The 26,694-nt window shown below is 54.8% G+C and overlaps 1 protein-coding gene across 2 annotated transcripts; it reads left to right on the forward strand.

Annotated features, from left to right (window-relative positions):
* The first annotated feature begins 6,463 nt into the window (after window positions 1–6,463).
* On the forward strand, window positions 6,464–25,986 carry CYGB (cytoglobin). Of its 2 annotated transcripts, XM_027691649.1 has the most exons (4): window positions 6,464–7,078; window positions 16,760–16,991; window positions 17,548–17,676; window positions 25,556–25,986. In XM_027691649.1, the coding sequence occupies exons 1-4, from the start codon at window positions 6,936–6,938 to the stop codon at window positions 25,616–25,618; spliced, it is 567 nt and encodes a 188-aa protein (XP_027547450.1). In that variant the 5' UTR covers window positions 6,464–6,935; the 3' UTR covers window positions 25,619–25,986. The 2 variants fall into 2 exon arrangements, with proteins under 2 accessions (XP_027547450.1, XP_027547452.1); XM_027691651.1 differs by lacking the exon at window positions 25,556–25,986 and having other exon boundaries at window positions 6,465–7,078; window positions 17,548–22,449.
* The last annotated feature ends 708 nt before the right edge of the window (window positions 25,987–26,694 follow it).

Here is a 26,694-nt window from a genome sequence, read left to right on the forward strand (position 1 = left end):
GGCAGTGGGCTCTGAGCTGTGGAGGCACTCAAGGGTCTAACTCTGGTGCTCACCAAAGTTGGGACGTGCCTCCCTGTGGGGCTGTGCACACAACCCTGCAGCTTCTCCCAATGCCCCTGCTCCGTTTTGGCCCCGGGGCTGTGGCATGGGATGGATGTTGGCTGCAGCAGGACAGCTGAGAAAAGCCCCAGGCTGGGCACTCAGATGGAAAACAGCTTCCCCCTGTAAAAGGGGTTTTGAAACCAGAACTGAATCCAAGCAACCTAGATGGGTCCAGGTTCAGTGAGTGGTTGGGTCTAAAAGAAATCAAAATGGAGCTTTCCAGGAAGCCTGGTTTTCCATCCCCATCCATCCAGGGCCAAAGATTCCCCCTCCCAAGTCCAGCCATGGCAGGGGCCTGGGACAGCTGTGGTTAATCCCCTCCTGGCGGATATGTCCTCCCAAAGTACTACAAGCCCTGAAAACAACAGTCTCAAGCAGCACTTGAAATGTCAAGTAAAACCAAATTCCTCTAAGGCCATCCAGTCTCTGTTCCTGAACTTGGGGGTCAGCCGGGAGCAAAGGGGATGGATCTGGCCTTGTTACTGGCACCGGCAGGATGGGAAGCCTTTGTGAGAGTAGTGGAAGAAACATCCCAAGTGTGTCCTGCAGCCAGATGGAGGCAAGAGTGAATAATTTCTTCCTGAGTGTAAGTCAGGCCGGACAGAGGGTGCGGAGCTGCCTTATGCAAGGCACCGGGGAGCGCGTGGGGTGGCCAAGCCCGATGTCCTGTCCAGCTTCTCTGGAGCACACTGGGCCCCCAGGAGCATGTTTCGGTATGCTGTGAACTCATTGAAGCCAAATAAACAGCGGCTTCTGGCTGAGCTGAAGCCCAGGAGGCTGGAAGGACCTTCTTTTCCCTGGCAATAGGCAGCCTGGCTTTCGTAATCCCTGGGAGGACATCCTGCTTGTAAACCCTTCTCCCCTTGCCGGGACCCAGCCAAGCTGACACCAGCAGAGTCCCCACTCTTGCACCCCAGATGCTGCCTGAGGCCCTGAGCTTGGTCCTTTGGAGACTTGTTATATCCATACAGCCTCCATAACCAAACAGGGCACCTGGGTTGCCCCACCATCCCTCTGTGGGCACGTGAACCCTGGGTGCAGAAGGGAACCCGGTGCAGGGGGCAGTGCCTAAGTGCTGGTCCCTCCACTCACTTGGGTGACCTTTGCAATGCAAAACACATCTTCTGGAATTGAATGACTTTGGCACTGAGGTAATTGGTGACCTTGGCAGCCAAAACTCACCCCGTGTGGCAGCGGATCACTTCCAAACACCCTTGATTGATGCCAAGAGGTGCCCGGTTCAAAGGCAAGGTAATGTGAGCAGATTAGTTAATGCTTCTTGCCCTGGCCCCTGAGAGCAGGGCTGGAATGGCAGGGCAGACTTAATGGGTTTTGAAGGCTTTTCTTTTTAAGATATGAATCAATGAAGCTGTACAAGGACCATGGATAATGTGACCGGAATAAGAATCAGGGCTTGTCTTTGAACCAGAGCGAGGTCCCTGATGGTGTTTACTTCATGTCCTGGCACCAAATGTGAGATGACATGAATATATTACCTTACTGGCTTTCCTGAGCAATCCCTGCCAAGCTCAGACCAGCTTCAGGAAGGAAAAGAGCAGCAAAGAGAATCTGTTTGGAAGTGTCAACTTGTGTCCCAATAACCTTGTCATCCCCAGTTACCACTGAAGGGTCTGGCTGTGACAGGGGCCACACTCCCGCGGGGAGAGCTGGGCACAGGGGGTGAAGGGGAAGGTGGGGACACCAGAGGCTGTTCAGGGTCTGAGGAAGTTTAGCAGCTGGCTGATGCCTTGTCCATGAAGCCCTGTGGTTCTGGATCTGTCATCTGCTTCCTGAGTGTCTCTTGCTCCATCTCTCCCAGTTGCATCACAAGGTTTCAGTTTCCTCAAATCCCAGTGTGGGACTGGGGGTTTTTGCAACATTCCCAGGAGAGGAACAGGTTGGTCTGGGTTCGAAGTGTTCTCCAGGACTGCCTTGGCAGCTTCTCGCCATGCCCTGCCCTGCCTGTGAGCACTGGGCAGCATTCAGCCCCACTCCCAAGGCTCCTCTGCTTCCTATTCCCCTGGATGTTGTAATCCTTGGGGATTTTTAGACTGTGTGGGTTGGTAGGGATTTTTTGGGGAGGGAGGTGGAAAGCTGATGTAAGGATTAAGGTCATGGGGAGGTTTTGCTGTCCCCGTTGCACCCACCACCTCCCCTCTGTCTGCTGCTGCCAAGAGTCTCCATCCCATGCTCCCTTTCCAGGCATCCCCCCTGTGCTGCTGCTGTCCCAGTCCCCAGGCCAGCATGCCCAGCATCCCACACCATCCTGCTCCAACATGTGAGGGTGGTGAGCTGGAGGTCAGAGTGGCTGCAGGGGTTGAGGTCTCCTCTGGGAGCTGGGGGCTCAGGGCAGGGACCCACTGGGGGGTTTCCATCAGTGACACCTCGGTCTCTGCACAACTTGCATTGTTGGACTTGGACCTCAGAGCAGACAAACCCTATTTCCATGTTAGAAGGACAGTCTGGGCTGGTTTGGTTTAAGCATATTCCCCACAGCTCTGGCAGCGCTGCCTGCGGTCTGGATTCCATCAGCAGAGGAATGTCTGCTCCCAGCTTTGCCCTGCACCAGCAGCTTGGGTATCACTTCCCAGGGCTGCCCGGGGCTGGGAGGGGACAGCAGCTCCCTACATCATCACTTCCCTGTCCCAGCTCTTCCCAGCTGAGTTGAGGACATAGAACTGGGGGAATCCCAGTTTCTCGACACCGCCGGTCTTTACAAGTAAATTGGTGACCAAGTGTTCCAGCAACATGGACAAAGACTACCTGATTAAACTGGGATCCCATGGGGGCTCACCATGGGATGGAGATTCAGACAGCGATGCAACCCCAGCTGGACCTGGGGGTCCTGCTGGCTGCAGCCCCTTTGAACCCCCTGGTTAGGGGGGCACGTTGTGCTCCAGCCTGATCCCACAGCGATGGCTCTCAGACCACCGGCACTGCCGGCACAGCGCTGGAGCATTAGGATTGCACACAGGTCTCACGGGATCAGAGAAGCTGGGGGAAGGAAACCTGCAATAAGCACAGAGCATTTGTACAGGCTTTAGGCTAAATCCTTCCCTCCCTGGGTAGCAGCACTGCAAAGCTGTTTCCTAAAGTCTCGTTATTCCTTTTCAGGCCAGGACTTTGCAGTTGGCAGCAGGGCTGGATTAGGAAGAGGGAGAGAGAGGCATGGCATGCTGAGGGCATTGCTGGGTGAGCCAGGCTGGCAAACAGGGGCTTTGCTTCAGCAAAGTTCAGGGTGACAAGTCCAGTGTCACCACATCAGGTATCAAAGCAGCCCAGAGTGCCTCCGGGAGGAGGATGAAGGTGCAACACCCAACATGGCATGCACCACACTCTTGCCTTGAGCCTTATTTCACTTAAAATCCCAGGACTGCTCCTGTTCTGGCCTGGAGAAGGGATTCTTGCTGAACCCCTGCAATAAGGGCTTGGGGTAGGTCCTGCAGCTCTTTCCCAAAGCGCTCCCTGAGGGAGTTCACAGGGTGTCTTCCCAACTAATAGTCACACCAACTAATGGTGAGTGTCCAAAGTTCCCAGGGAGCTGACATTGCAGGGGACACAAGAAGTTGCCCACTTTTCTCCAGGAACCAAATCATGAGGCTGAACTCAGGCACAAGAGAAGGTGGGCTCAGCCCCGAGGGTCTGGATTTTGGATGTCTGCCTTCACCCCAGAGACAGTGGAGGAGTCAAGGGTGGGGATCTGCCATCATCCACATCCCACACACTGTGGAGCTGAAGTCTTGGGATTTTTTGCCTTCACCTCCCACTCGAGGATCGAGAGCCAAGTACATTTCTCATTGCACCCAGCGCACGGGAGGAGGAGAGGCAATGTGGGAGGGCACAGGGGGAGTGGGAGAAGCCGTGGGCAGGCAGGTACAGACCCCGCAGGAACATGATACACCACAAGCAGAGGCTTGGAGGGCCTGGAAATCCATCCCCACCCTCTGCAGCCAGGGTGGAGGATGGCTTTGATCTCTCCCTGTTGTGCAGAAGCTCTGGTAGAAGCAGACTCAGGCTCAGGAGGGATAGGGCACCACAGTGTCACCTCATCGTGGGGACAGGTCCATATGAGTTGGAAGTGGAAAGCAGGAGGGCTGCAATGCTCAACTGGTGAGGCGAGAGGGATCAGGGTGTTGAAATGAATTGGGATCTGAGAGAGATGGAGAGATTTCTTCAATATGGAGCACCCAGGCTGATCCAGCCTCCCTGCTGGCCATGGGGACCAGGTTCTCTGTCTCCCACCCTGAACCCCATGGCGCCAGACTTCCCTGCCTTGGCAGCAGGCACTATGCTGAGATCCCTTCTGGGACAGCAGGCTGCAATGGTATCAAGGCAGCATCTTTCTCCTTCTGGAGCAAGTCACCTCCTAACCCCAAGCCCTGGAGAGCAACACTCGCGGGAAACCATGGAAACGGGCAGCAGGCACGTGACAGAGTGTGCCTGCACTCCCCTGATTTATGCCCCATGTCTGGGACAAGACACAGAAGTGAAGGGCTGTTGGGATCATTTGGGATTTGGAGGCAGTGGAGCATCACCACCACTTTACTCTCCCTCTCCTCTTTGCAGAGTGGGATGGCACATGGGAACAGGGCTGGGCTCCTGCCAGGGCCTGATGTGATGACCCCAGAGAGGGAGGCAGAAATCTGGAAGAGGCTGGGGGACTTCTCACATACTTTTCTAATTTTTCTAATATTTTAATATTTCTAAATGGAGACTCTTGAGCAGAGACCCTTCAACTCCTGGTGCCAGGGAGCAAAGCAATGCACCCACTGTGCCCAGGCTCACCATGGAACCAGGTGCCGGTGTGGATGAGGACACCAGGTACAAAAGCTTCAAAGAGTCCTTTTCTTTAAACACACAGCAAGTGATAACCAGTGCTCCACTTAGATTATTGCCCCACTGTTCATACTGGTCAGAATTTGGTTGTTTCCCCTTTCTTTGAAAGTGCTTGCCCTGCATTGCTGTTTTGCTCAGGTTTTAAGCTGGGTCTCTCTGTGTTTAAGCTAAGTCTAAAGCACCTCTTCCCCTGCACTTTAAGGGCAGGCAATAAGCTTGGCCATGCCACCCTTGGACCAGAGGGGTTTCTCTGCTGCATGGTGACCACCTGGGGACTTTGCAGTTAATGTTTGAGCAGAGGCTCATGGACAATAATCCCAGTGGCCAATGGGCAGAAGGCAAATCCAAAAACTTGGTGAAAATCTGATGATTCAGCAGCTGGTGATGGTGTTATTGAAAGATTCCCGACCCCTGGCCGGGTTAGATTGGCCACACTGCTGTGTTGTCACACCGGTGGTTTTGGCAGCCCCCAGATGAGCTTTGTACTTGAGCCCAGGGATTCACGGGTGCCTGGGGCTCCCGGTCTGTCCCAGCACATATTCACTGGGGGACCCACAGTGGGGGATCTGCGGGCGGCGTGTTCTCCACCAGCTCTCATTAGCTCTGCAAGAGCAAATTTGCTGACACCGCCAGTCTGGCGGCTGCTAACGGGGAGGTGGCCAGGGATGGTTTGGAGGAGAAATACAAGGCAAAAAGCCTCGACAGATCTGCAGTAACAAAGCCCCAGATCCCCAAGGGGCTCAGCCACCCCCCAGCCTGCCTGCTCGGGTGTCAGAGCACACCCGCAGCCCGTCTGTCCGTCCGTCTGCCTGTCTGCCCTGCGAGGGTGCGCAGCGGGTGCGGGAGGCGGCTGCGCTCACCCGCTGCTTCCCTTGTCTCTGATCCCCCTCTGGGGGACTGCCGGTTATTACAAGTCTCCGTAGGATTTTCCTGCTCGCTGTGCAAATGGACTGTGCTGCGGGTTTAATATGCCGGATTGCCAAGGAGCTGGAGATGGCATTTGGGTAAAAACCAGCCCAAAAGCACACCCACGAAGGCGGTGGGAAGCCTGGAGTGGAGGTGTTCCCTGTCAAGGCAATGCCAGGAGCGATGCAATCGCAGAACGACAGTAATACCTTCATTTCACAAGTGTCTTAACTCCAGATCCCTTTCAGTTGGGTCCTGCCACGAGAAGGGAGAGCAAATTCTCGGCATTAAAAAAGTCCCTATGGGACTGACCACAATCTCTTTTGGAGGGCAAAGAGATGCTCACAGTGGGGGTGCCTTGTGTTCCCCTCTCGCCCCAAGAATCAGAGGGGAGTGTGGGTCTGTCCTTCCAAACATCACCTCCTGCAAAATCAGAGAGGGCAAAGAGGAGAACCAAGGCAGAACTTGGAGCAGCCAGAGGTTGGGCTAACTTTAACTCAGCACTTTGGATTCTGAATTTCCTCTGAGCTGTTTACAAAGGGCTGGAAAAAAAACTTCCAGCCCTACCTCCCCCCGCCAGCACCGTCCTGATGTTGCCCAGAACATCGCTCTCATCCCTCCCTTTCGTGGAGAAAAAAAAAAAAAAGAGAAGGAGGGAGGAGTGGGAGAGAGGAGGAGAGAGGGAGAAAGTGAGCTCACGTTCACACATTGGTGAAGAGGCTGGTCTTGCAATGCCTTTGAATATTTTACTTTTAGGCAGTTCCTCATCAGTCAGCCACACACATCCGAGGCGAGCTGAAGCTAACTACAGCCATGGACAGCACTGGGAGATCTGAGATCTGACTGCACGCATCATACCTCTGGGATATTTTTTAAATTACATATATAAACACGCCAACAGGCAGCCGAGCTCTCTCTCTCACACACACACACACACACACACTCTCATATACATCCACACATCGCAGAGCCGCCAGCACCCGCACGGCCGCCGAGCAAACACCTTGTCTCCTCTCGCAGGATATACCCGCTCACACACATCTCCCTTTATCTCCTCCTGGCTTCCCGGAGGATCCTGCCGGCTGTTTTTCATGGAGAAAGTCCAGGGAGAAATGGAGATTGAGAGATGGGAAAGAAGTGAAGAGATCTCAGACGCAGAAAAAAAGGTTATTCAAGAGATATGGAGCAGAGTATATGCAAACTGCGAGGACGTTGGGGTCTCCATACTCATCAGGTATTTAAAAAACAAACCGAAAAAAAGGAAGCAGCAAATCCAACTAAATCTCTTTATAGCTGAGGAGAGGCAGAACAATATATAGAACTGAGCAGAGATGAATGACAGTGAGTGGGGAGCTGGCTGGGTGTATTCACTGCCTGGGAGAGCAGGGAGGGTTTCACAGCGCTCCTCGGATTCCCACACCTTTGAGCTGGGTGGCGGCGGCGGGGGGAGAGGGGGCAGCCTTGCCGGGGACTTTGGGGGAAGCTGCTTCCATGCAAAGGTCACCTTACCCTGTGGACGGGGCTGGGGGGGGCGGCGGAGGCGGGGGAGCTCAGCTCTGGGTTTGGGTGGGTTGGGGGTCTGGGTTTTTACGCCCCCCCAGTGAGCTGCGTGCGGATGGCACGGGTACGTAGCAGGCTGGCGGGTGAAATAATGCAAGTTGGGAGCCAAGATAAAACCCAAGCAGGTGTGTCTCCGAGGGCACCATCTGTCCCTCCGGCGGCAGCGTCGGCGGGAAGGAGGGCACTGAAGTTGGCCGTGGAAGGGGGGCGTGGGGGGCACAGGCAGGAGATGGGGGCTGTGGGGGGACAGGGACCCTGCAGTCCCAGGATCGGGGTGCAGAGCATCGCCCGATGGCGTGGGGCTGGGCAGCACAGACGGGCAGCTCGAAGTCTCAGGTCTGTACCTGAAACCAGAACAAGGGAGATGCTCTTGAGGTGGGGAGCAGAGGCAGGTGGGGGTTCTTGTGTTGTCTGCAGGTGCAACCATGTCCTGGTACCCCAGGAAAGCATCAAGCAGGAATCCCACAGGGTCACATGGACTCTGTGACTTTGGGGTGTCAGTGGGGTGCAGCACCAGCGGGCTGTTTCCCTTATTTAAGAGGGGAAAAGAGGATGGGCAGGATGAGGAGAAGGGCAGACAAGATGCCCACACTGACCTCTTGTTAAACAGCAAAGATACTGTCCAGAGAGCCAAAGCTCCCACCATTCATCCCAGGGATCAGTAATGCTGGGATGTCCCTGGTCAGGCTCCCACCTGGACCCAACGCCAGGCACCCCAGTTTGGAAATGGGAGACTGGGTTGTGTCCTTCCCATTTCGCTCCTGCAGTAGGGGACTCTGGGTGCTTGGAGAACTCCTTGGATGGATTTGCTGTTTACTAATAATCATTCCAAAGTTTTCCAATAGCCTGTGAGCTGATGCCCCAAGCCCGTAGGGTCTGTGGGGAGCAGAGCCTCCCTGGTCATGCTGGTAAGCAGAGTTGATTTCCCTTCAGGCTTGCTGCCAGCACTGCAATGGGATTTTCCTACCAAGACCCCTTTACAGATTCCAAAATGACATTGGGCATGAGGGGCATCGAGGTGTGGCAGCAGGGACCATGTGGCCAAGCTCTGGCCCTGACTCAAACTTTCCCAGTAGAAGTTTTTCATCCAGTTTGTTGTTCTTTTATTCTGGGCATAGTTGTGGCACTGAGGTGAAGGTTTTCCCCTGCTGTGACAGCAGGGCAGGACAGAGCTGCCTCTTAGGGTGAACCCCAGCTCCTTAGGAGCCTTTACATCCTTAGTCATGGCACGTGCCCTGGCATATCCCAGCTAAACCTGCCACCTGCTCCCTCAGCCAGAGCTTCCCTTGGATGCTGTAAGTGAGGTCTGGACTTTCAGTGCATGTCCCCGGGGACAGTGATGTAATTTGGGCAGCACTGGTTGGAGCAGCACACCTGCCTGCATCCCTGTGCCACGGCCACAGCAGCTGAGCTGTCCCCCTGGGCACACACCCTGTCCCCAACGAGGGTTTCGTGCTGCTGCCCTGAGCTCCACTCCCCCCGTCAGCTCCGACAGGCTCCACCTGAGCTCCATGGGGAAGCACGTGCCGGGCAAAAGCAGGGCAGCCCTGGCCAGGGCTGGAGCACCGGCGGCTGCTGCTCTCCCGGCTGCCTTTCCCAGATGGCATCAGCTGCCGGGAGAAGTGGGTCATGCGTGGAGGCCGCCGGGAGCACGGGCAGCGCGGGCCGGCAGCAGCCACTTCCCAAGACATGATTCAGCAGCTCCAGAGGTCGGGGCTGGAGAGGGGGCAGTGGGCAGACACTGGTGGGGGTTGGTGGGAGGTGACCTGGCCGGCAGACTTTGGGTGGGCACCCACAGGACGTGCTGGGGGCTGAGCGCTGCCCAGTCAGCCTCCCTTGCTTCACCAGTGCTGGGCCAGTGTTCCTCCTCACCTTGCTGAGAAACTGAGGCGGAAAGGGATGTGCACAGGTGTGGCCAGGGAGAGGGGAGGGGGATGCACGGCTGTGGTGCCCTATTTGGTTCAACCCCCACGTGCAGAGCAGCGAAAGCATGTAAATCTATCAGCACTCCTGTTCTTGGTGTTGTGACCAGGGAATTGACTGTATCTGGTGGCAGAGCTTTCCTGCTCCATCCCCTCTCCATCCCCTCAGAGCTGCTTAGGGCAGGGAATTACTTTTCTGGACATAAAAAGTTGACATTAATCTGGGGTCTGATCCTGTGCCCCAAGGGTGGAGGCAGGGAGGCAGAAATGCCCCTGCAAAAGGCAGGGCTGCAGTGCTGGCATCCTGCAGAAACCCAGCCCAGCTCCCTCTGCCCCGACCAGCATCCAACCCCTCCACCCCCAGCCCTTCCATGCTTTGCCGATGGGGAAACTGAGGCTCAGAGCTGGGCATCGTGTTCCCATCCCCCGTGGCTGCTGTTAATACTTGAAGCCACAGCAAACCCCTGGGGTCCTGCCCCCAGCATGGTGGGTCCCTGATCTCACAGGGCTCTGGGGTCCTGGGGGACACAAACACAAATAATGGGGAATATGGCTGAGCAGCCACCGGATCCTGGGAATCTGCGCTCTGTGGTTAAAACTATGTCGCTAATTGACAATTTCCTCGGTGGGGAGCCTCAAGCCGGAGGAAGCACAGTCTCCTTGCCTCGCTCATCTTCCTCCCTGGGAGCTCAGGGGCCTCTGCAGCTCCTTCTCACAGCTGCCTTAACCCTTGCTGGAGCTGGAGCTGGCTCTGGAGCTGCAGCTGGAGCCTGGAGCTGCTCATCCAGGGCCATGTGTACTGGCAGGGTCACTCCCAAGTGGGTATGCTGGCTGGCACAGATGGGAGCCCTTGGCTTCAGCTCGCCCATAGCCTCCCCATGCCCCCAGGCTCGTTGCTGTACCTCAGTTTCCCCATCTGTAATTTAGGAATCAGTCCATCTTGAACCCCCCTCACTCCAGAGCTCACAGTGGGGAGCCCAAGTGTGCCAGGGGAGCAGGGCAGCCCTCAGCCCCTCTGGCACCTGCATTAGCCCTCGCTGTGCAGTACAGGAGCCCCCAGCACGTGGCCATCACCCCCCAAAGGTCGCCCTTTTCCCTCCCAATGGTTGATTGCCAGTGCCCCACACTCTGAGACTGGGCTGGGGGATGCAAACACCCAGGTGGCTCAGCCCTCCATGGCACACAGGGGCTGGGAGCACCCGTGGGGGAGCATCAGTGGGGGATTGGCACCCTCAGTCCTTTGCAGACCCTGACTAAGCCAAGGACTCCAGGGCTAAAACCGCAGCCTGTCCAGACCAGCACACACACACTCGCTCCCACACCCACACACACGTACCACAGTCACAGATGTGGGACCACAAAACTTTATGGATCCCATCAGGGGATAAAACCCAGGAATAGTTTCTATTAGATCCCAGGAAAATCTGTACCACATGTTAATGCTGCACCAAGAGCAGGCGACGCAACCTGCCACAGCCACCACGGGCTGTGCCACCTCCACAGGGCTTCTCTGTCACTGTTCCCTGCATTTCCACTTCAGACCCATCAGCTCTCTGAATTTCCAATGTTGTTACCTTCTCCATCACTTCTGATGTGCTCTTTCCCCCTCAGGAGGTACAGGAGGGAAAGCAAAAGGTTTGTTAGTGCAGGATCAGGCCCCTGGATTTCGACAGTCTGGGTCTGCTTAGCCTGAGCAAACACACCTGGATTCAGACAGTTTGCAAAGAGCTTTGAAATATGAAAGCACTCCTTGGATGCCAGACATTATTGGAAGTTTTACGTTAAAATAGGAAAAAGTCTGAGTAATGGGTCTGGCAATGCAGAAAACTTTTTTTTTTTCAGCTGAATCAAAAAAATATGGGCTGAATCCACGCAAAAATGGCATTTAAAGAAATGATTTTGCAGCTACCCCCAAAGCCAACATGTATTTTGTGGAGGCGTCTATAGGGCTCCATTCCTGGCTGTTGAAGGGCACATTTCAGAGCAGAGCAGCTCAGAGAGGTGCAATATCTCGCTTTGAAAAGGGCCCAGTGAAAGGACCAGCAGCAATGTCCCTGTCCCATGGCTTGTCCCATGCTTACAAATCCATGTGGTCAAGCTGGGGAGATGTTTTTCCAGGGACAGGGAGAGCCAGAGAGCAGCAGGACACTGCTCTGCTGACAAGGACATGCACGAGGAACATTTCCCAACCCAACAGCCTTTCCATGAGTGGTGAAGGGGTGAGTTTGGGTTTAATAAGGTCAGTCTTGAAACAGCCCCTTTTCCTATGACCGTGTTGTCTCTCTGATCGCGGCACCCGGGACCAGCCCTTTCACCTGCCTCGCAGCCAAGGTGGCTGTGTGGGGATCCCTGTGGCACATCCTGCCCCAGACACAGCCTCAAGGCTGTCAGCAGCTCTCAGGGTGACCCAAGAAGAGCCTTTCCCATGTCCCCTGTCCCAGGGCTGCCCTTGCACTGCTTGTGAACCACACGGGGGTAGAAAGATCCCACTTGACCCCCTGAGAGCTGCGAGGACGTCCCTGTCCAAGGGAAGCAAAGGCACGGGGGACGAGCGGTTTCCCCGGACGGTTTCCCTGTCTGTGGCTAAGGACATGCTGGATGCGTTGGTACCAGCCCTGACAATCCCTCCTCCAGAGCAGGCGGCGAGGGCCAAGTCTCGGCTCTGCCAACCCGCTCCGTTAATGAGGCTGCAGCAGCAGCGGAGCGGGGCTGCACCCGGACGCGGCTGGGCGAGCGCCCGCCTGCGGAGTTTCAGGGCTCATTAAAGGCAGGGAAATGTCAGGACAGCCCTCGGCAGGCTGGCAGGCGCTGAGCGCGCCTGGGGAACGCAGAGTGCCGGCTGGCTGGCGATCCTGCTGGAGCGCGGCGCCGGGGGCGAGCGCTGAGTCGGGGCCGCTGGAAATCCCCGTGGGAGCATCGGGTTGTGGACGTGTGGTGGTGGACACCTGCAAAACACAGGTTCCCGATTTTGCTGGACGGATGGTGGGGCCCAGCACACAAACCACGTCCTTGTGAGTTTTTGTCACTCCCCTCTGTACCTGGCCAGGGGGTTTCTTCCAGCTCCAAACCCCTCTGCAGTCCCTGGGGGTCAGGGACTTGCAGGCCAGCTCTAGAAAGCTCCATCCTCACTGTGTGTTTGCCTGGGAGGCAAGAGTCTTGTTTTCACATGGTTTCCTGACACCCATAGACCCTGCTGGGCCTCGTAGGGCTGTAGGAAGGATGCTGGGTGCAGGGGAAAATGCTGGTGGTGGGGTGGAGGAGCCTGATGTGTTCCATCCCTGCGTGTTGCTTGCATCCAGTGGGCAGGGACAATGGTTTAGCAGTGAAAAGGGACAGGGACACAAATGTAGAGGGGCTTAGGAGGATGCTGTGCATGAAAGCACTGAGCAATAGGGATTGCAAGGGAAGTAGGAAGGCAGAGGTGTGTGGGAAAGCCACTTTGGAGCTGTTAATTCACTTACTGATGAAAGCTGTCCTTACCCCTGCCCTAAAGGTTCAACCATGCAGCCAAGAGGCTTTGGGCTGAATCTACATAAGTGGTAGGGGAAGACAACAGCCATGAGGACTTGGAGGTGTGAGTTGTGCACACTCAAGTGAGCAGGACATGCCCCTGGGGGTTGATAGCTCATGTCCAAATGTATTTGGTGACATCTTTGCTGCTGGGTCCACTTCCAGCCTCCCTGGGGTGTCCTGGTCCCTCTGCCCTTGGGCAGGGGGGCATTACAGCCTCCGAGCACAGCTCAGTGTTGGGTTGGATTCTGCTCCCAAGGCTTTGCAGCGGGATGTGGGCTTCACCTGGAGGAAGGCCAGCTACAGCTCTTCTCCCTCAGCTGCAGAAGAAGTTGAATTTAGCATCAGTGTGTGGATGGGGGGCTTGGCCCTTTTCCCTCCAGCCCTCCTGTGCCAGAGCTGGAGACGTTGCCCACCTCCACCTCCACCTGTCTATGAGCTTTCAGAGAGAGGACACAGGAGCAAGCAGGCACCATCCCGTTCTAACTCCTATTTGCTTCCACTTTTTCTGTTTTGCTGGGCTGTGGTGTTGACACGTCTGAGACCTTTCTCACCTTAGGCTGGGAGCTGTAAACACTGGGAGCACCCTTGCCCCAGCCTGAAGATGGATGATAGACTACAGGTGGCTGGGAGGAGCAGGGGGAACGTGCAGGCGAAGCGGTGAGACAGCCCTCGGCATAATAAATAGCAGCATCACACGCCACCTGCCTACCCATTATCAGCTGCTTTGTAGGCACCCGAGCAGAGGGAGAGGTTTGAAAAGGGATGGGGAGAGGCTCCAGGCTGCCTTAGAGCTTCTCCCACGTAGAGGGACGAGGCGAGAGAAAACATGAAAGCATCGGTAGGTTGAGTCACCAACCCTGGAGGGATTTAAAAGATATGTGGTTGTGGCACTTGGGGACGTGTTTTGGTGGTGGGCTTGGCAGGGCTGGGTGATCTTAAAGGCCCCTTCCAACCTAAATGATTCTATGGAAATCTAGAAAAAAACAGTCTCCAAGTGCTGGCTGGGGGTTCAGCTGAAGCCTCCCAGCAGCTCTGAGGGCTCAATAGCATTTCCCCCTCTCAGTTTACAGACAGGATAAGTGAAGCATTAAGGGTTTAGGTGCTTGGGGGGACTGAGTGAGTAGCACCCATGTGTCCTCTGTCCAGCTGGGAAGGGAAGGAGGTGGCTGGGCTTGGAGATTTCTTCCGTGCAGGGTTTGCTCTTCACGGTCTGGGCAGAGGGAGGAAGATGGGGGAGATGGGAGGAGAAGTGGCATCTCCTCCCTAACAGAAAACAGGTTTCCAGTAACTGCAGTGGGTTTGCACCTTAATTATTTCCTTTGTCTCTGCTACTGGGAATGATTGTGTCCTTAAAGTTGTTAAAAGGGCAAAAGAGAGAGGAAAAGCAATCCTGACATCCTGTCCGCTGGGTCCAGATGTAGCTCGCAGAGTACAAATTAGCGGGTGCAGAATGGAATCGCTTAAAAAGAAATTTAATGAGATCGGTATGCAGGCATCTGGTTTCTATCAATCATCATTTTGTGTGATATGCAATGGTAAATATCATCTTTTTAATGACTCTGATGAAGAAAAAGAGCCCAAACCACACACACACATGCATAATGATCCGACAAAATTGCAGAGCCTGCGATGTTTGAACTCTCAAAATGTTCTGTAGATGGAAAAACCCCAACTGACACCTCTTCTAACTCGCCATTGTTTGAGTTATTTTATTTCTTACTTTTTTTTCCCCCTTCCTTTCCTCTAGTTATATTTAACCTTTGTGTTAAATTAATCTTCTCTGTTTATTAACAACTGCCCCTGAGTGAGCCTCCCTCCCTCTTCTTTGTGCTTCAACAGCTCAAACATTTGCCCGAGGCCAGAGGTTCTTGCCTCAGGCACCTGCTGCTCTCCAAGGAGAGGTGGCTGCAGGTCTGGCCGGCCATGGAATTGCTTTTCAACTTGAAGGAAAGATGGTTTGGGCTCCTCTGTTTCAGTTCTCCACCAAAGACAGCCAGCAGACCCAGGATGGAGCACATGAGCTGAGGGTTTGCTGGTTTTACATCCTCCAGCACCAGTGCCCTCCTGATGGCAGGTCCCTTGGGAAAGCTGCTGGGCTCAGCTCCCATGGGGGCATCACCTTGAGGGCTGTGAAGTGGGGAAAGGTTGGAAACCAAATATTTGGATCCTTCACTGGCCTGGTCTCACCCAGGTTGGGGACTTTGGGGGTTTAATCAATCTTTGCCTCTGGTGTATCTGGCCAGAAGTGGGGAGAGGTGGAGGTGATGATCCCAGTGGCTCCTTTTGGTCCTTCTCTTGGCAGGGACGTGCTGAGATTCCTGGTGATGGAGGGGTCAGTCCCCCCCTTGCTGTTCCCCTTCTGCTGAAAGAGCCTGGCTGAGCATCTGTGTGGTGACAGGAGCTGGAGACAGCCAGGCCTGGGAATGATTTCTCCCAGCAGGGACCAGATGTGTCAGGAGGAGCTTTGCTAGGGGCAGGAGGCTGCACAATAACAAGGGGAGTTTTGTCATGGGTCCCTTCTGAGTTTTAAAAGCAACACCTTGTCTCCCCCTTCCTTCCACCTTCCTTCCTCCCCCCCTCCTTTCCACCACACACTCTTCACACCTCCAATACCTATTTTGGGCCATCTGATGAATCCCAGATGCCTTGGGAAGCAACAGAAGCGGTGGTGCACTCTAGGCACTGCTTCACTCTGCTTCCTTGGCAATGCCCCCAAGCTTTCACAAGCCAAGGGAGCGGGGGAAGGAAGGGAGGGGGGGAAAAAGGAGGATAGCAGAGTGGTGAGGAGCCTGGTACTCAATATTGCGATTATTCATGGAGTGGTGAGTGGGGAAGAGGATCCCACCTGGTTCTGGAGGGAAGTAGTGATGGTTGGAAAAAGCGGTGGGATGGGTTCAGGTTTGCATGGTTTGGGATGGTGCTTAGGAAGGGGGCTAGAGAGGGAGTCTGTCTGGACCCAGGGATGATGGGGGACAGCTTGGGAGCCCTCTGCCACTTTCTGAGCATCCTTCTCTGGTCCAGGAGGCAGGGAGAGCCCAGTAGGAGGGAGAGAGCTGGGTGAAAGCAGAGAGCAAACACTGACGTGGTTTTCTTTTGCATAAATTGGGTGGAAGGGGGTGGTTAATGTGACTCAAGTGTCAGCCCCAGCTGTCGAGAGCGACCAGCTGCACTGCTGGCATGGGTGGTGTTGGCATCCCAGCACCCTGTCACCTTGTCCCTTTCAGCCCCCAGCCCCCTCCAGCCCTCCACCTCCCAGGGGAGCACATCAACTGTAACCACACCTCAACTTTTTGGGTGGGGTTGATTTAATCCTGCAGAAAAGAGGGTCCCCAGTCCCCCTCAGATGGGCTGGTTTGGGGTGTCCTTGTGCTGGGGGAAATGTCTCCTGGCACAGATAAGCAACAATGTGAGCTCAGGGGTGAGATGCAGCAGGAGACGGATCTGTGAAAGCTGGGGGTAACCTGGCTAGGGGGAAACTGTTTGGGGTGGCAATACAGGAATAAAGCCCATGGGGCCAGGAAGCTGCTGTGAGACTGAGGAAGGGGGGCAGGGAGAGGCTGGCTGAGATAAAGAGAGGTTTTCATGCTCATCTGCAGCTCTCTGAGGCATGTTTTGATGTATGTGGGCATGAATACAGCATCTGGCACCTGGGTGGAATCTCTGGGCATCAAGAACTCAGTCTTGCCTCTGCTTTGTAGATGAATACCCAGCTGTGATGCCTTTGTGGCAGATGGGGAAGGTTTGGGAGAAAGGCATCAACCTGCTGTTTTTCAGGCAGCTGAATTCTGGGGAATTCAGTAGGAAAACCAGCCCTGGCTGTCTCAGATGCAGGAGGTGCCTCCACTGCTCCGTGCTTTGCTTTAACCCCTCAGCCTGCTCTCGCCCTCCTGATGGTGTTTCATGTTGATTCTTTCTTGAAGGTTTTTTGTGAACTTCCCCTCGGCCAAGCAGTACTTCAGCCAGTTCAAGCACATGGAGGACCCGCTGGAGATGGAGAGGAGCTTGCAGCTGCGTAAGCACGCCCGGCGGGTCATGGGGGCCATCAACACTGTGGTGGAGAACCTCAATGACTCCGAAAAGGTCTCCTCTGTCCTGGCCCTGGTGGGCAAAGCCCATGCCCTCAAGCACAAAGTGGAGCCCATCTACTTTAAGGTAAAGGGTTGGACTAAAGTAATCTTTGGGGTGCTTTAGAAATTAAGAAGAGGGCAGGAGAGAGGGAGCTGTAGGGAGCTGGTGCTGCCTGTCCTTGCCTGGAGGAGCTTGGCTGGATGTGGGGGTTGCTCCTTACGTAGCTGGAGTGTCCCACTGTGACACTGTCCCATGCAGACCACCCTTCCCACACACAGTCACTGGAGCATCCAGTACATTCCCCTGCCCAGGGAATCCTGCCAACCTGTGTCCTGCTCGCAGCCCCACCAGCATGTTCATGGCTGTATGTCCCTTCTTTTAGAAATCAAGCATTATAGTCAGGACTAAATAATCTGAGGTGCCCAAATTGGTGCACCCCACCATGCCTTGGTCTCTGGTTACCTGCCCTGTCTGTTCCCAGGAGTGTCAACAGACCTTCAGGACATCCGTCTGTCCCACAGAAGGTCTCATTCCCAGAAATCAGCAGCCGGATTCAATGGTTTTCTGTAGGAAAAAGCAAAATGTGCTGTTAGCTTCTCCCTGCAGAGTTATTAACCCCTTGCTGTCCTCCTCCTTCCAGAAACTCACTGGTGTCCTGCTGGAGGTCATTGCTGAGGAATACCCCAACGACTTCACCCCGGAGGCTCACGGTGCCTGGACCAAGATGAAGGCCCTCATCTACACCCACGTGACGGCGGCGTACAAGGAGGTGGGCTGGGCTCAGTACCCCACTGCCACCCTGTGAGCGGCCAGCGGGGCCAGGCGAGGGGCAGGGAGGGCTTCACTCACCCCAGGACTTCACTCTGGTCTCTTCTCAAGATCTTTGCTCAGTCTGGGGAGCCTGGTAGGGCCAGCTCTGTCAGCTGCCAAGTCACAATTTGATCTCCATGGGGTTTAAAAACAAAATAAATAAGCCAAAAAAACCTATAGAACCACGAAGGGTGTGGGTGGGTCGGGGTGAAGCAGTCGCAGGGGACGCTGGAAGGGGATGCAGAGGGTGAGGGGAGAGCACTGGTTGTTGGCTCCATCTTACTGTCCTGGCCTGTCCACCACCACCTCCCAAATCCTGCACCTCACTTGTGCCATCTCAAAGTCCCTTGCACGAGCGCTGCCGCCCCGTTCGATGATGAACAACACAACCCTCATTTTCCACGCAAAGCCCCTGGGTTAGGCCCGGCTTTGGGGGGCACAGTGCTTATGGAGACGTCCAGCTGCCCAGCTGGCACCGAAAACGCTTTGCTTTGCACTGTGTGTGTCCCCTGGCAGGGTGGCAGAGCTGACAGCCGTGCCCACAGCGCTCTCGGTGCCCGTCACCCTGCACTCTGGGCTGGCTGCAGCTGTCGCCTCTCCCGTCACCCACAGTCCCTCTCCTTGGCTGGCTGCTGCAAACCCCTCTGGGCTGGAGGGAGTGAGGGGGAGGGAGAGACGTGCTCCTGCAGGGTGAGAGAGTGGGGAAGGAGGGGGATGCCTTTGGGCTGCCTCCCCTCGTGGCTCGGAGCATGGTGTGTAGGTGGGATCCCTGTGTCATATGTAGGGAGCTCGTGAGTCCACCCACTGCCCTTCAGCTCCCTGAGGATGAACTTGGGTGGCACATGTTGTGCCATTGCCCTGGGAGCTGGTGTGTGCAGGTCTGTCTGTCCAGCTCTGCCCTGCACGGTGAGAAGGGGGGTTTGGGCTGTGACCAGGAGGGGAAAGATGGTATGGACACAGCAGGAGGGATTTCTAGGTGTGAAGAAAGGTCCCTTCTCTGTTAAAATTAATAAATAACTTGTTATATATTTACATATTCCTGCCCTCTTGGTGAAACTGGGTTCCTTCAAATAAAGTGCCTGGTAGAAATCAGCCCATGCAGGAGCTGTGTCCCCTGCCCGGGGATGGCAGCGCTCCTGTCTGTGCCTGACAAAGGCTTCTCCCCAGCCCCCCAAAAAGTGGTTGCAGGGCTCACAGCACTCATCCTGCCTCCAACACCAACTCCTGCTGGGCCTCCGGGTGAACCTGCTTGGTTTGTGCCTCAGTTTCCCCTGCAGTTACAGAAAAAGGGAGGAGGAGCAGCCCCGTTGCCTCCTGCCCACGAGTGGTTGGATTTATAGGATTTCTGGGAACTGATTGGCAAAGGGTTGAGGATGTGTCAGATGTGCTGGGAAGCTTTGGAATCCTTGTCATCCAGTATTTCCCTAAAGGTCTCTTATTTTTAGAGCTCTAGCACTAAGGGCAATGTTATCTGTTGAAGTGGAAGGGGGTTCCCTTCCAAGATTTCCTCTGGCCTCACTCCACTACTTGTCCTGGAGAGCTGGCAGCTTCCTGAGAGAGACCAGCTCCTCTCCTGGATGCCAGCTGGATAGGCAGAGAGCCCATGGTTCCTACAGGGATCCCCAGGACCACCTTGGGGACATCCCCCTGCTGTGGGGACACGGACCCCAGCCCTGCCCTTTCCATTGTGCCAAGGTGTCAGCACTGCCCGTGGCTGGGGAGCAACCCCTGCTCAGAGCAGCAGGGCAGTTGTGTCTGGGTGAATGTGCCCCTCCTTGGAGGGCTCTGTTGGATGCAGCCAGGAGTTTGTGCCATCACCCAGTGCCCTGGCTCTGGGCAAAGTGGATTTGGAGAAGGCTCTAAACCTCTTGCCTGCATTCCCCAGTGTTCTCTTGCCTTCCTGCAGAGCCACAGGAGCAGAGTTAGTCCCAGAATAGCTCCAGGGCTTCAATAATGTCACTACAGCCAATCTGGCCTTGCAGTTCTTTCCTTCCTACATCCCACAGTAAAACTGGTGGAACAATGGCACCTGGAGTGATGGCACATTCTAGGTGTCCATTGGGTGGAAGTTATGGCTCAGGGCACAGCTGTCCTTGGCATGGCAGGGTGTGAGGTCAAGGGGGTTGAAAAAGAAAGGCACAGGGTGACAGGTGATGCTGCCTTTGCTCATGAGGTGGGCTGTCATTTAGAGCCAACACCCCCAAAATTCAGCCCTGCACCAGCCTGCACTGGTGAAGGTGCCAGCAGCTGCTGCCTCTGGCTCCCATCAGAGTGTCAAAGCAGCTGCTCATCCCTCATGTCAGTGAAGGCATCCTTCAAGCAGCTGCTGCTGCCCAGGTCGGGAATGGATGGGAAAAGCCCGTTCAGCATTGACTTTGCTCCAGTGCAGGACTGGAGAGCAATTGCTTGGACAAGACTGTTAGATTATATTTTTGTGTGTGCACATCAGAGGACTCTCACGAGCACAGCTTCCCCAGTTCCTGCCAAAACCTTGAGGCCAGCAGCACATGTTTTTGATGAGTTCATGTACTCCCTGTGCTCTGCGGATGCTGGGCCAGGGGTGTTTCTGTAGAGGGATGTTTCATCTTCAGACAAAATTTGCACATTAACCTTCAAGGTTAATATTGTCCAGGTGGGAATTTTATTTTTGCAGTGCAAGCCCTTCCCCTCCCTTCCCACGACCAAAACTGGGCTCCCAGTCCACAGGGAAGCCACTTTGGGGTGGCTGGAAAGTCCTCGTGTTTGTACCTGACCCACTCGAGTGCCTTGGTTTTTGGGGAGCAGCAGGGAGGTCCTCCCACTTGGTTTCTCCTTTCTTTTTTTACATCTCCAGAAAAAAACTGACCTACAGCCTCGTGTGCCCACACATGTGTGTGCTGGGCTTGAGGTTTTTTCCAGGAACATTTTCCTAAAGCAAATCCAGATGTGTGCAGCTGCTGTCCCTCGAGGAGCACCCTCCCCCCTGCCCCCCATCAGCCAAATTGCAGGCCAGTCCAATAGATGCAAACAAAAACATGTTTATTTTTACCAGTTTCGTAGGAAGTAACATGAAGCAGGAGGGCAGCCAGGGCAAAGCTCTGGGGGGGAGGAGATGGAGATAAAGCGAACGCCCCCTCTTTGCCGCCCGCAGCAGAGGAGGTATTGCTTAAACCGGGGAAAATTCTCATCTGGGAAGAGATGAAAATGAACAGAAAAAGGAAAAAAAAAAATACCATTCCAGAGTGACAGGGCTGATAAATGCCGAGTGGAAGAGCAGAAAGGGAGGCTGGGTCCTGGCTCTGTGCGTGGCTCTCCAGCACACACACACACACGCACAGTTGTTCCCTGTTACTGCCAGCCCCATCCACCCCCCATCCCTGAACCCTCCACAGCTGACTGGGGACCCCCTTATCCCCCCTTTCCTTCAGGTCTTACTCTCTGGGGCTTGATGTTTCACCTCCTGGCACTCTTAGTCTGAGCTTAGGGCACTTTAGGTTCAGTTTTGCTCTCCTTGGTGGTGGCAGGTAGGGACCAACTTGCAAAGTCCTTCCCCCAAAATTCACAGGTAAGAAGTTGGGGCTCAGGGCACGATGCCAGCACATGCTGCTCTCTCTCTCCTGCCCTGGGGAGGATCCCTGTGTCCCCCAGCCCCATCCAGCACGTTGCCATTGTCATCAGAGCTGGGCTTGGACCTGTGATTGGGATGGGAAAACCTTTGTACCCCCTGCCAGAGGCAGATGGATGCTGAGTGAGGGGGGGATTTGGTGTCCCTGGGGCAGGTTTTCCCCCCTCATCTTGGCTCTCTTCGGGGACACCCACTCATATCAACCAACTTTTGTCGCCCCACCCCAAGTTCAAATGTTTGGTCAAAGAGAGTTGAGTGCTGGACGGAATGGGAAGTGTTGGGTTGGAATGGGGCATAGATCCTTTCCACCCTATCCACTCCCTCACTGTGGCCAACATTCATGGCAGGTTTAGCTCACAGGCACCTGAACAGCTGGAGAGACACCCCAGCACCACCACAACCCTTAGGGACCTTGTGCCACCACCCTCATCTTCTCTAGTGGTGAGACAAATCCCCGAGGCAGCCGAGCCACGGGCTCTCCCATGGGAGTCCTCTTGCATCCCTACCACTTTGCTCCACTTTGTCCCAGTAAAGGGGATCCCAGTGTCTCCCCACTCTCTGGGGGGTGCCCAGTGACTTCAGTGGGGACCAGATTTTGTCTGGCTGGACTCTGGTGCCAGAGCTCAGCCTTCCCTGCCCCTTGCAGTAGGGAAAGCTGCCCTGGTGCAGAGATGTCGGTGCGAAGGCTGCTTGGGTCCAGCACCAGTGAAACCAGACAGATGGATGGAAGGGAAACCCATGTGCTAACCTTGGACCAACTTAGGGAAAGGGAGGGATAAAACTACCCGCCTGGGTCTGACCTCTCCGACAGGCTGCGGCACTAATTATTTTCCATAGCTGAAGTTGTCTCTAATTGTTAGTATGTCTTAACCAGTCCCAGCGTGACCCACAGACATGAGCTGGCGTGGTCTGATGTAACTCCGTGTCTTTCCTGTTCCTGCTGCAGATACTGTTCATGTTCGTGTTTCTCGGCGCTTCCGTGCTGGTTTTATACTTGGCCGTTCCGTGTACGATGGGTGTAACTTGTTTTTCTTTTTGTAGGTTTTTAGTATGTTTGTAACCGGACAAAATGGTGTTATTAAACTGAAACTTGTATCTTCAGTGGATAAATCAATCAAACCCCCTCCAGCTCTGCTTGGTTTCTTTCTGGGGGGGGTGGCTGCAAGGTGAGGGGTTGTCGGGGGGCTGCTCCTTGGCCAGACGAGTCTGGGGGTTCTTGCTAACTCTGAGGGAATGGTGAGGGAGCTTTGTGGCTGGAAAGCAGCAGCAAAGGGAGGGGATGTGCCCTTTCCTGTCCTCTGCAACAAGGGTGGGAGAGGTGGCTGGAGGCATCTTACCAGTGCAGGTGAGAAGGGGAAGGTCTGCTCCTCCTCTGGGCTCTTCACTTGGCTTCCAGGTACGTTGTGCAAACCTCCAGGGTCTCTCCCTGGATCAGGAGCTGTTCCTGTGCCTTTGCCAGCCCAGCCAGGCCAAAATGTGTGCTGATGGCCACGAGATGCAATGACCACAACCACTGAGGGCTATGAGATAGTTCTCAGCCTGTAAAAATAACAAACAGCTCCCTGAGCAGCAGGAGCCCTGTTTTTCACGTCTCTGTCCCTTGCAGCTCCTCCGGTGCCTCTGGCTGTGGTTGGATCACGTTGCAGTGGGATGGATCCCAGCACGGTTGGGTCACTTTGTGGTTTCCCCCCATGGGTCTTTTCAGCTCCCTCGTTTGCAAAACAGGCCCATGACGTATATGAGACCTCTGTCAAATTCAGTTGACACTGGCCAACCTTTCCAAAGTTGTTGGCAGAGGACAGATGGATGGACAGACAGACAGACGCGCACTATGATCCCATAAGCCTAATTTCCCTAGGACACAAGGCTTGGAAAAGAAATTCAAGCAATCCTGTTTATCGAGCTCCTCTTTACTCCAAGAACAGAACAGGCTTTCAGGGAAGGGAAAACCCACCCCACCAGGGTGGCAGAAAGCACCAGCACCTGACCACAAGCAATTTTAAGGGGAGCAGTCCCAGTTTAGGACTGAGGCTGAGGGGGGAATCAGTGAGTTCTGAGAGGAAGGAGAGCAGAGGTTGGTGTCTTGAAGGCTGCCCAGGGTCCTGGGGAGCCTGATGGTGACTTGTCTCCTGTTGGGCTGAGGGCAATGGTGATGCTCTCCAGCCCTGCACGTGGTGGAGTAGATTTTGCATAGGCAGGCACTTGAGCTGGGGTCCCCATGCTACAGCAACTGGGGTGTCCATGCAAGGGGAACCTCTTTCTTTCCCTACAGCTTCACCAACCATGGCCATGGAAGAGGAAACCAGAGGCCAACCCACATGGGGAGAGGAATAACTGCCTGGTTCAATCTGTCTTCTCCCGCTGTGCCTTTTTTTGTGGGGGGGAAAAAACCACTTGGTGTTGTTCATGTGATTAATAAGCCATCCTTGGAGTCTCTGCCACATCCTGCATACACTTCCAGGCGGAAGAAAGTCAGCAAAGCCTGCATGCTGCTATGCTCCAGATGGGAAACATCGGCCTGGAAACCACAGGCAAAAGGACTGGCCTGCTCCGGAGTGGGGAGGCTGCAGTGGGGACCTGAAGCTCTTAGACCTTTGCATGCTGAGCTGAGACTAGCCAGGACCAGCAGTGGCCTGGAGGGCACTGACACGGGGCTGGTTTTTCCAACAGCTTGTTGAAAAGGAGCCGGGAATTTCAGCATTACCTTGCAGGGAAAAAATATGTACACAGCCCTTTGCTTCGTACTAATATTTACCCCCAGATCCCGTCACGTCAGGGTGGCTGTGACGATCATGCCGTGACCTGGACCCCGTGGCCATGCCAGTGCTCTGCAAGTGCTGGTGGAAAAGGAAACAGGGTGGCAGGCTGAGGCTCACAGCCCTCTGGAAAATTGGCCCAGGCACCAGGGTGATGGGCTCACACCCTCTGGCTGCCCTGTGCCCGTGGAGTGCTAAAACAACCTTGTTTCCAAGTGTCCTAGCCTGGGGAAGCTGCTCTCCAGGAGGGCTCCCTTGCCCAAGGGAGCTGGTGGAGGTCCAGCTCTGAGAAATCACCTTCATGGCCTCACTGATGTTTTATGGGCTGGGAGATGGAGGGAGAGAGGAATTTGATAGCGAAGGCATAGCAAGGGATGTGCTCCCAGCCTGTCTGTCACACTCCAGCCCCAGGATAGACCCTGCACCCCACACCACTGGCCACAGGGTCCAGTGCTCCCTGCCCAGTGCCTGCCACAAGCTGGAGGAACGATGGCTCTACCAGCCTGGTGCCGATGTGGGATCAGAGGTGGCACATCTGCACCCTGTGTCCATGTCCTGCTGGCTCCCCGTGACAGCAGAGGGGAGAGCCAGGAGGTCACTGTGAGGGACAGGCAGAAATACAACTGCAAAGGGGGACTGAAAAAGAGCACACACAAAAACTGCACTACAGTTATTAATATATCTATTTAAAAACCTATTAAACCCCATCCCACAGGAGCTGGTGGTGAGAAGTGCTCCTGTGTGTCCTGGGTGGCACAGGGTGAGAAGCCTCAAGAGACAGAGCTTGCAGGCTCCCACCAGCTTGAAGGACGTGTCCCTTTTTCCTCTCCTTTATCTGCACCAAGATAAGAGCCAGGAGCTTCAGGCTTCTCTGTATGACACTCCCTCGCCCATGGCCACCCTCACCAGTGCGGTGGTTTTGGTGTCTCCTTGCTCAGAGGAGAGAAGAGGGGAAGGGAGAAGAAAAAAAGGCAGGAAAATATTCTCCCAACCTGGTGGGGCTGACACTGAGCAGGAGCCAGCCCTTCCTTCCGCGCCCGGCTCCTCTTCAGCTGCGCCGGCTGATATGGTTTATCTGAGCAGCGCCGAATGTAAACGCTGTCAGCGCCGGCCGGGATTAATTCCCGGGAGTTTGGCAGCCGAGAGATGAAATAACAGCGCTGCGGGAGGGGGGAGCGGGAGGGGGAGAAGTGCACATCTCAGACTGAAAAATCCTCCCGGTTAATTTACAGCCAGGTTTCTCTGCTCCCAGGCACTCTTGAGAGAAAGAGCAAAGCCGGGGGCAGAGGGAGGGTGGGGGAGAGGAACAGGAGGAGGAGGAGGAGGACTCCTGGAGCGGAAGGCTGGGACCCAAGGGAGGGGGGATGACTGGCAAACCACGCTCGCCCCGCGTGGCCCACGGTGACAGGGACACTGCGGCTGGTGGGGCCCATGGCCCGCAGCCCCCAGCCCAGCCCAACCACCCTCTGGTTTTGCAGGATCCCTCGGGCGCTGGTGGAGGAAGCAGCGCCGAAGGCACCGAGGTGCTCCCGGACACCTGAGCCCCGACAGCCGGCACCATGCAGGGAGAGGAACCCCCTCTGCTCTCCACTTGCACTGGCCTGGGGGGACGCTCCCGTCCCCCCACTGCCCTCTCCTTGGGGAACAAACCGCCAAAAAGCACATTCCCATTGAATATTCCCGTATTCGCACTAAACACCATGAGATCACCCAAGGACTTTGCTGCTGGGAGGACTCCCAGCCCAAAAAAGGTGGGACATCTACTGCTGTTTATTACAAACCCTTTTCATTAATTGACAAGTATATTTGCTTTAAGGGAAGGCTTTAGAAAACTGCCCCGCAGATGCTGTTGTTTCAAGGCTGATGTTTCAAACAGCTACTAAAATAAAATAATCATCAGGCTCTGCCACATTGCTTTGGTTTATGTTTATATAGCAGAGGGATTTGGTTTGAGGGTACTTTTCTAAGCAACAGTGTGGTTTTCATTTACTTTCTTTAGATATTTCAGTAAATAACCACAAATACTTTCACTTATTTTTATTGATTTCTTGGTAGAGGATTGGCTGGACAAAAAGCCCAGCAGTGCATGGGAAGGTAAATTGGTTTATTTTAAACTTAGGAAAGCCCATCTCTCTGCCAAGAGCTGTGCATCACTCGGGGCTCTACTAACAGCAGATTATGGTTTTACTCAGGATTTAATAATCTATTTTATATCTACCTACATCTAATGGCCTGTGCCTGCCAGGGCACTGAGTGACATCTGCACTGACTCTGGAAGTGATGAGAAAGTGCAAAAGGCAGGAAGCAGGTCCTGGAAATGGTACTGTCAGCTTTGGGAACCTGATTTAAAAATAATCCTGATGATGATGGGGTCGGTGAGACAGTGTTTGTCCCCCACTCTGTGAAAACCCACCCATGTCATGGTTCACTTTTGGACCAGAGGCTGGCAGAGGGTTTGGGGTGATGACAGAGAGGGCTGCCTGAAGGGTTGCCGTGTCTGCAGAGGTGCTGTGCCTGCAGGCACTGGGGTGCCTATGGAGAGATGGGGTGCCAGCAGAGAGGTGGGTGCTGGTGATGGGGTGCTGGGGAAGTGCCGGTTTTGTCAGTCCAGCCTTGG

This window comes from Neopelma chrysocephalum, unplaced genomic scaffold (assembly GCF_003984885.1).
Source record: "Neopelma chrysocephalum unplaced genomic scaffold, ASM398488v2 Primary Assembly neopelma1_84, whole genome shotgun sequence".
NCBI lineage: Eukaryota > Metazoa > Chordata > Aves > Passeriformes > Pipridae > Neopelma > Neopelma chrysocephalum.

Bases quoted from the DNA above. Each gene is read 5' to 3' on its own strand.
- CYGB (XM_027691649.1), top strand. From the start codon at position 6,936: ATGGAGAAAGTCCAGGGAGAAATGGAGATTGAGAGATGGGAAAGAAGT. The intron at 7,079-16,759 runs GTATTTAAAAAA...TCTTTCTTGAAG, and splicing joins GGGGTCTCCATACTCATCAG to GTTTTTTGTGAACTTCCCCT. The intron at 16,992-17,547 runs GTAAAGGGTTGG...TCCTCCTTCCAG, and splicing joins TGGAGCCCATCTACTTTAAG to AAACTCACTGGTGTCCTGCT.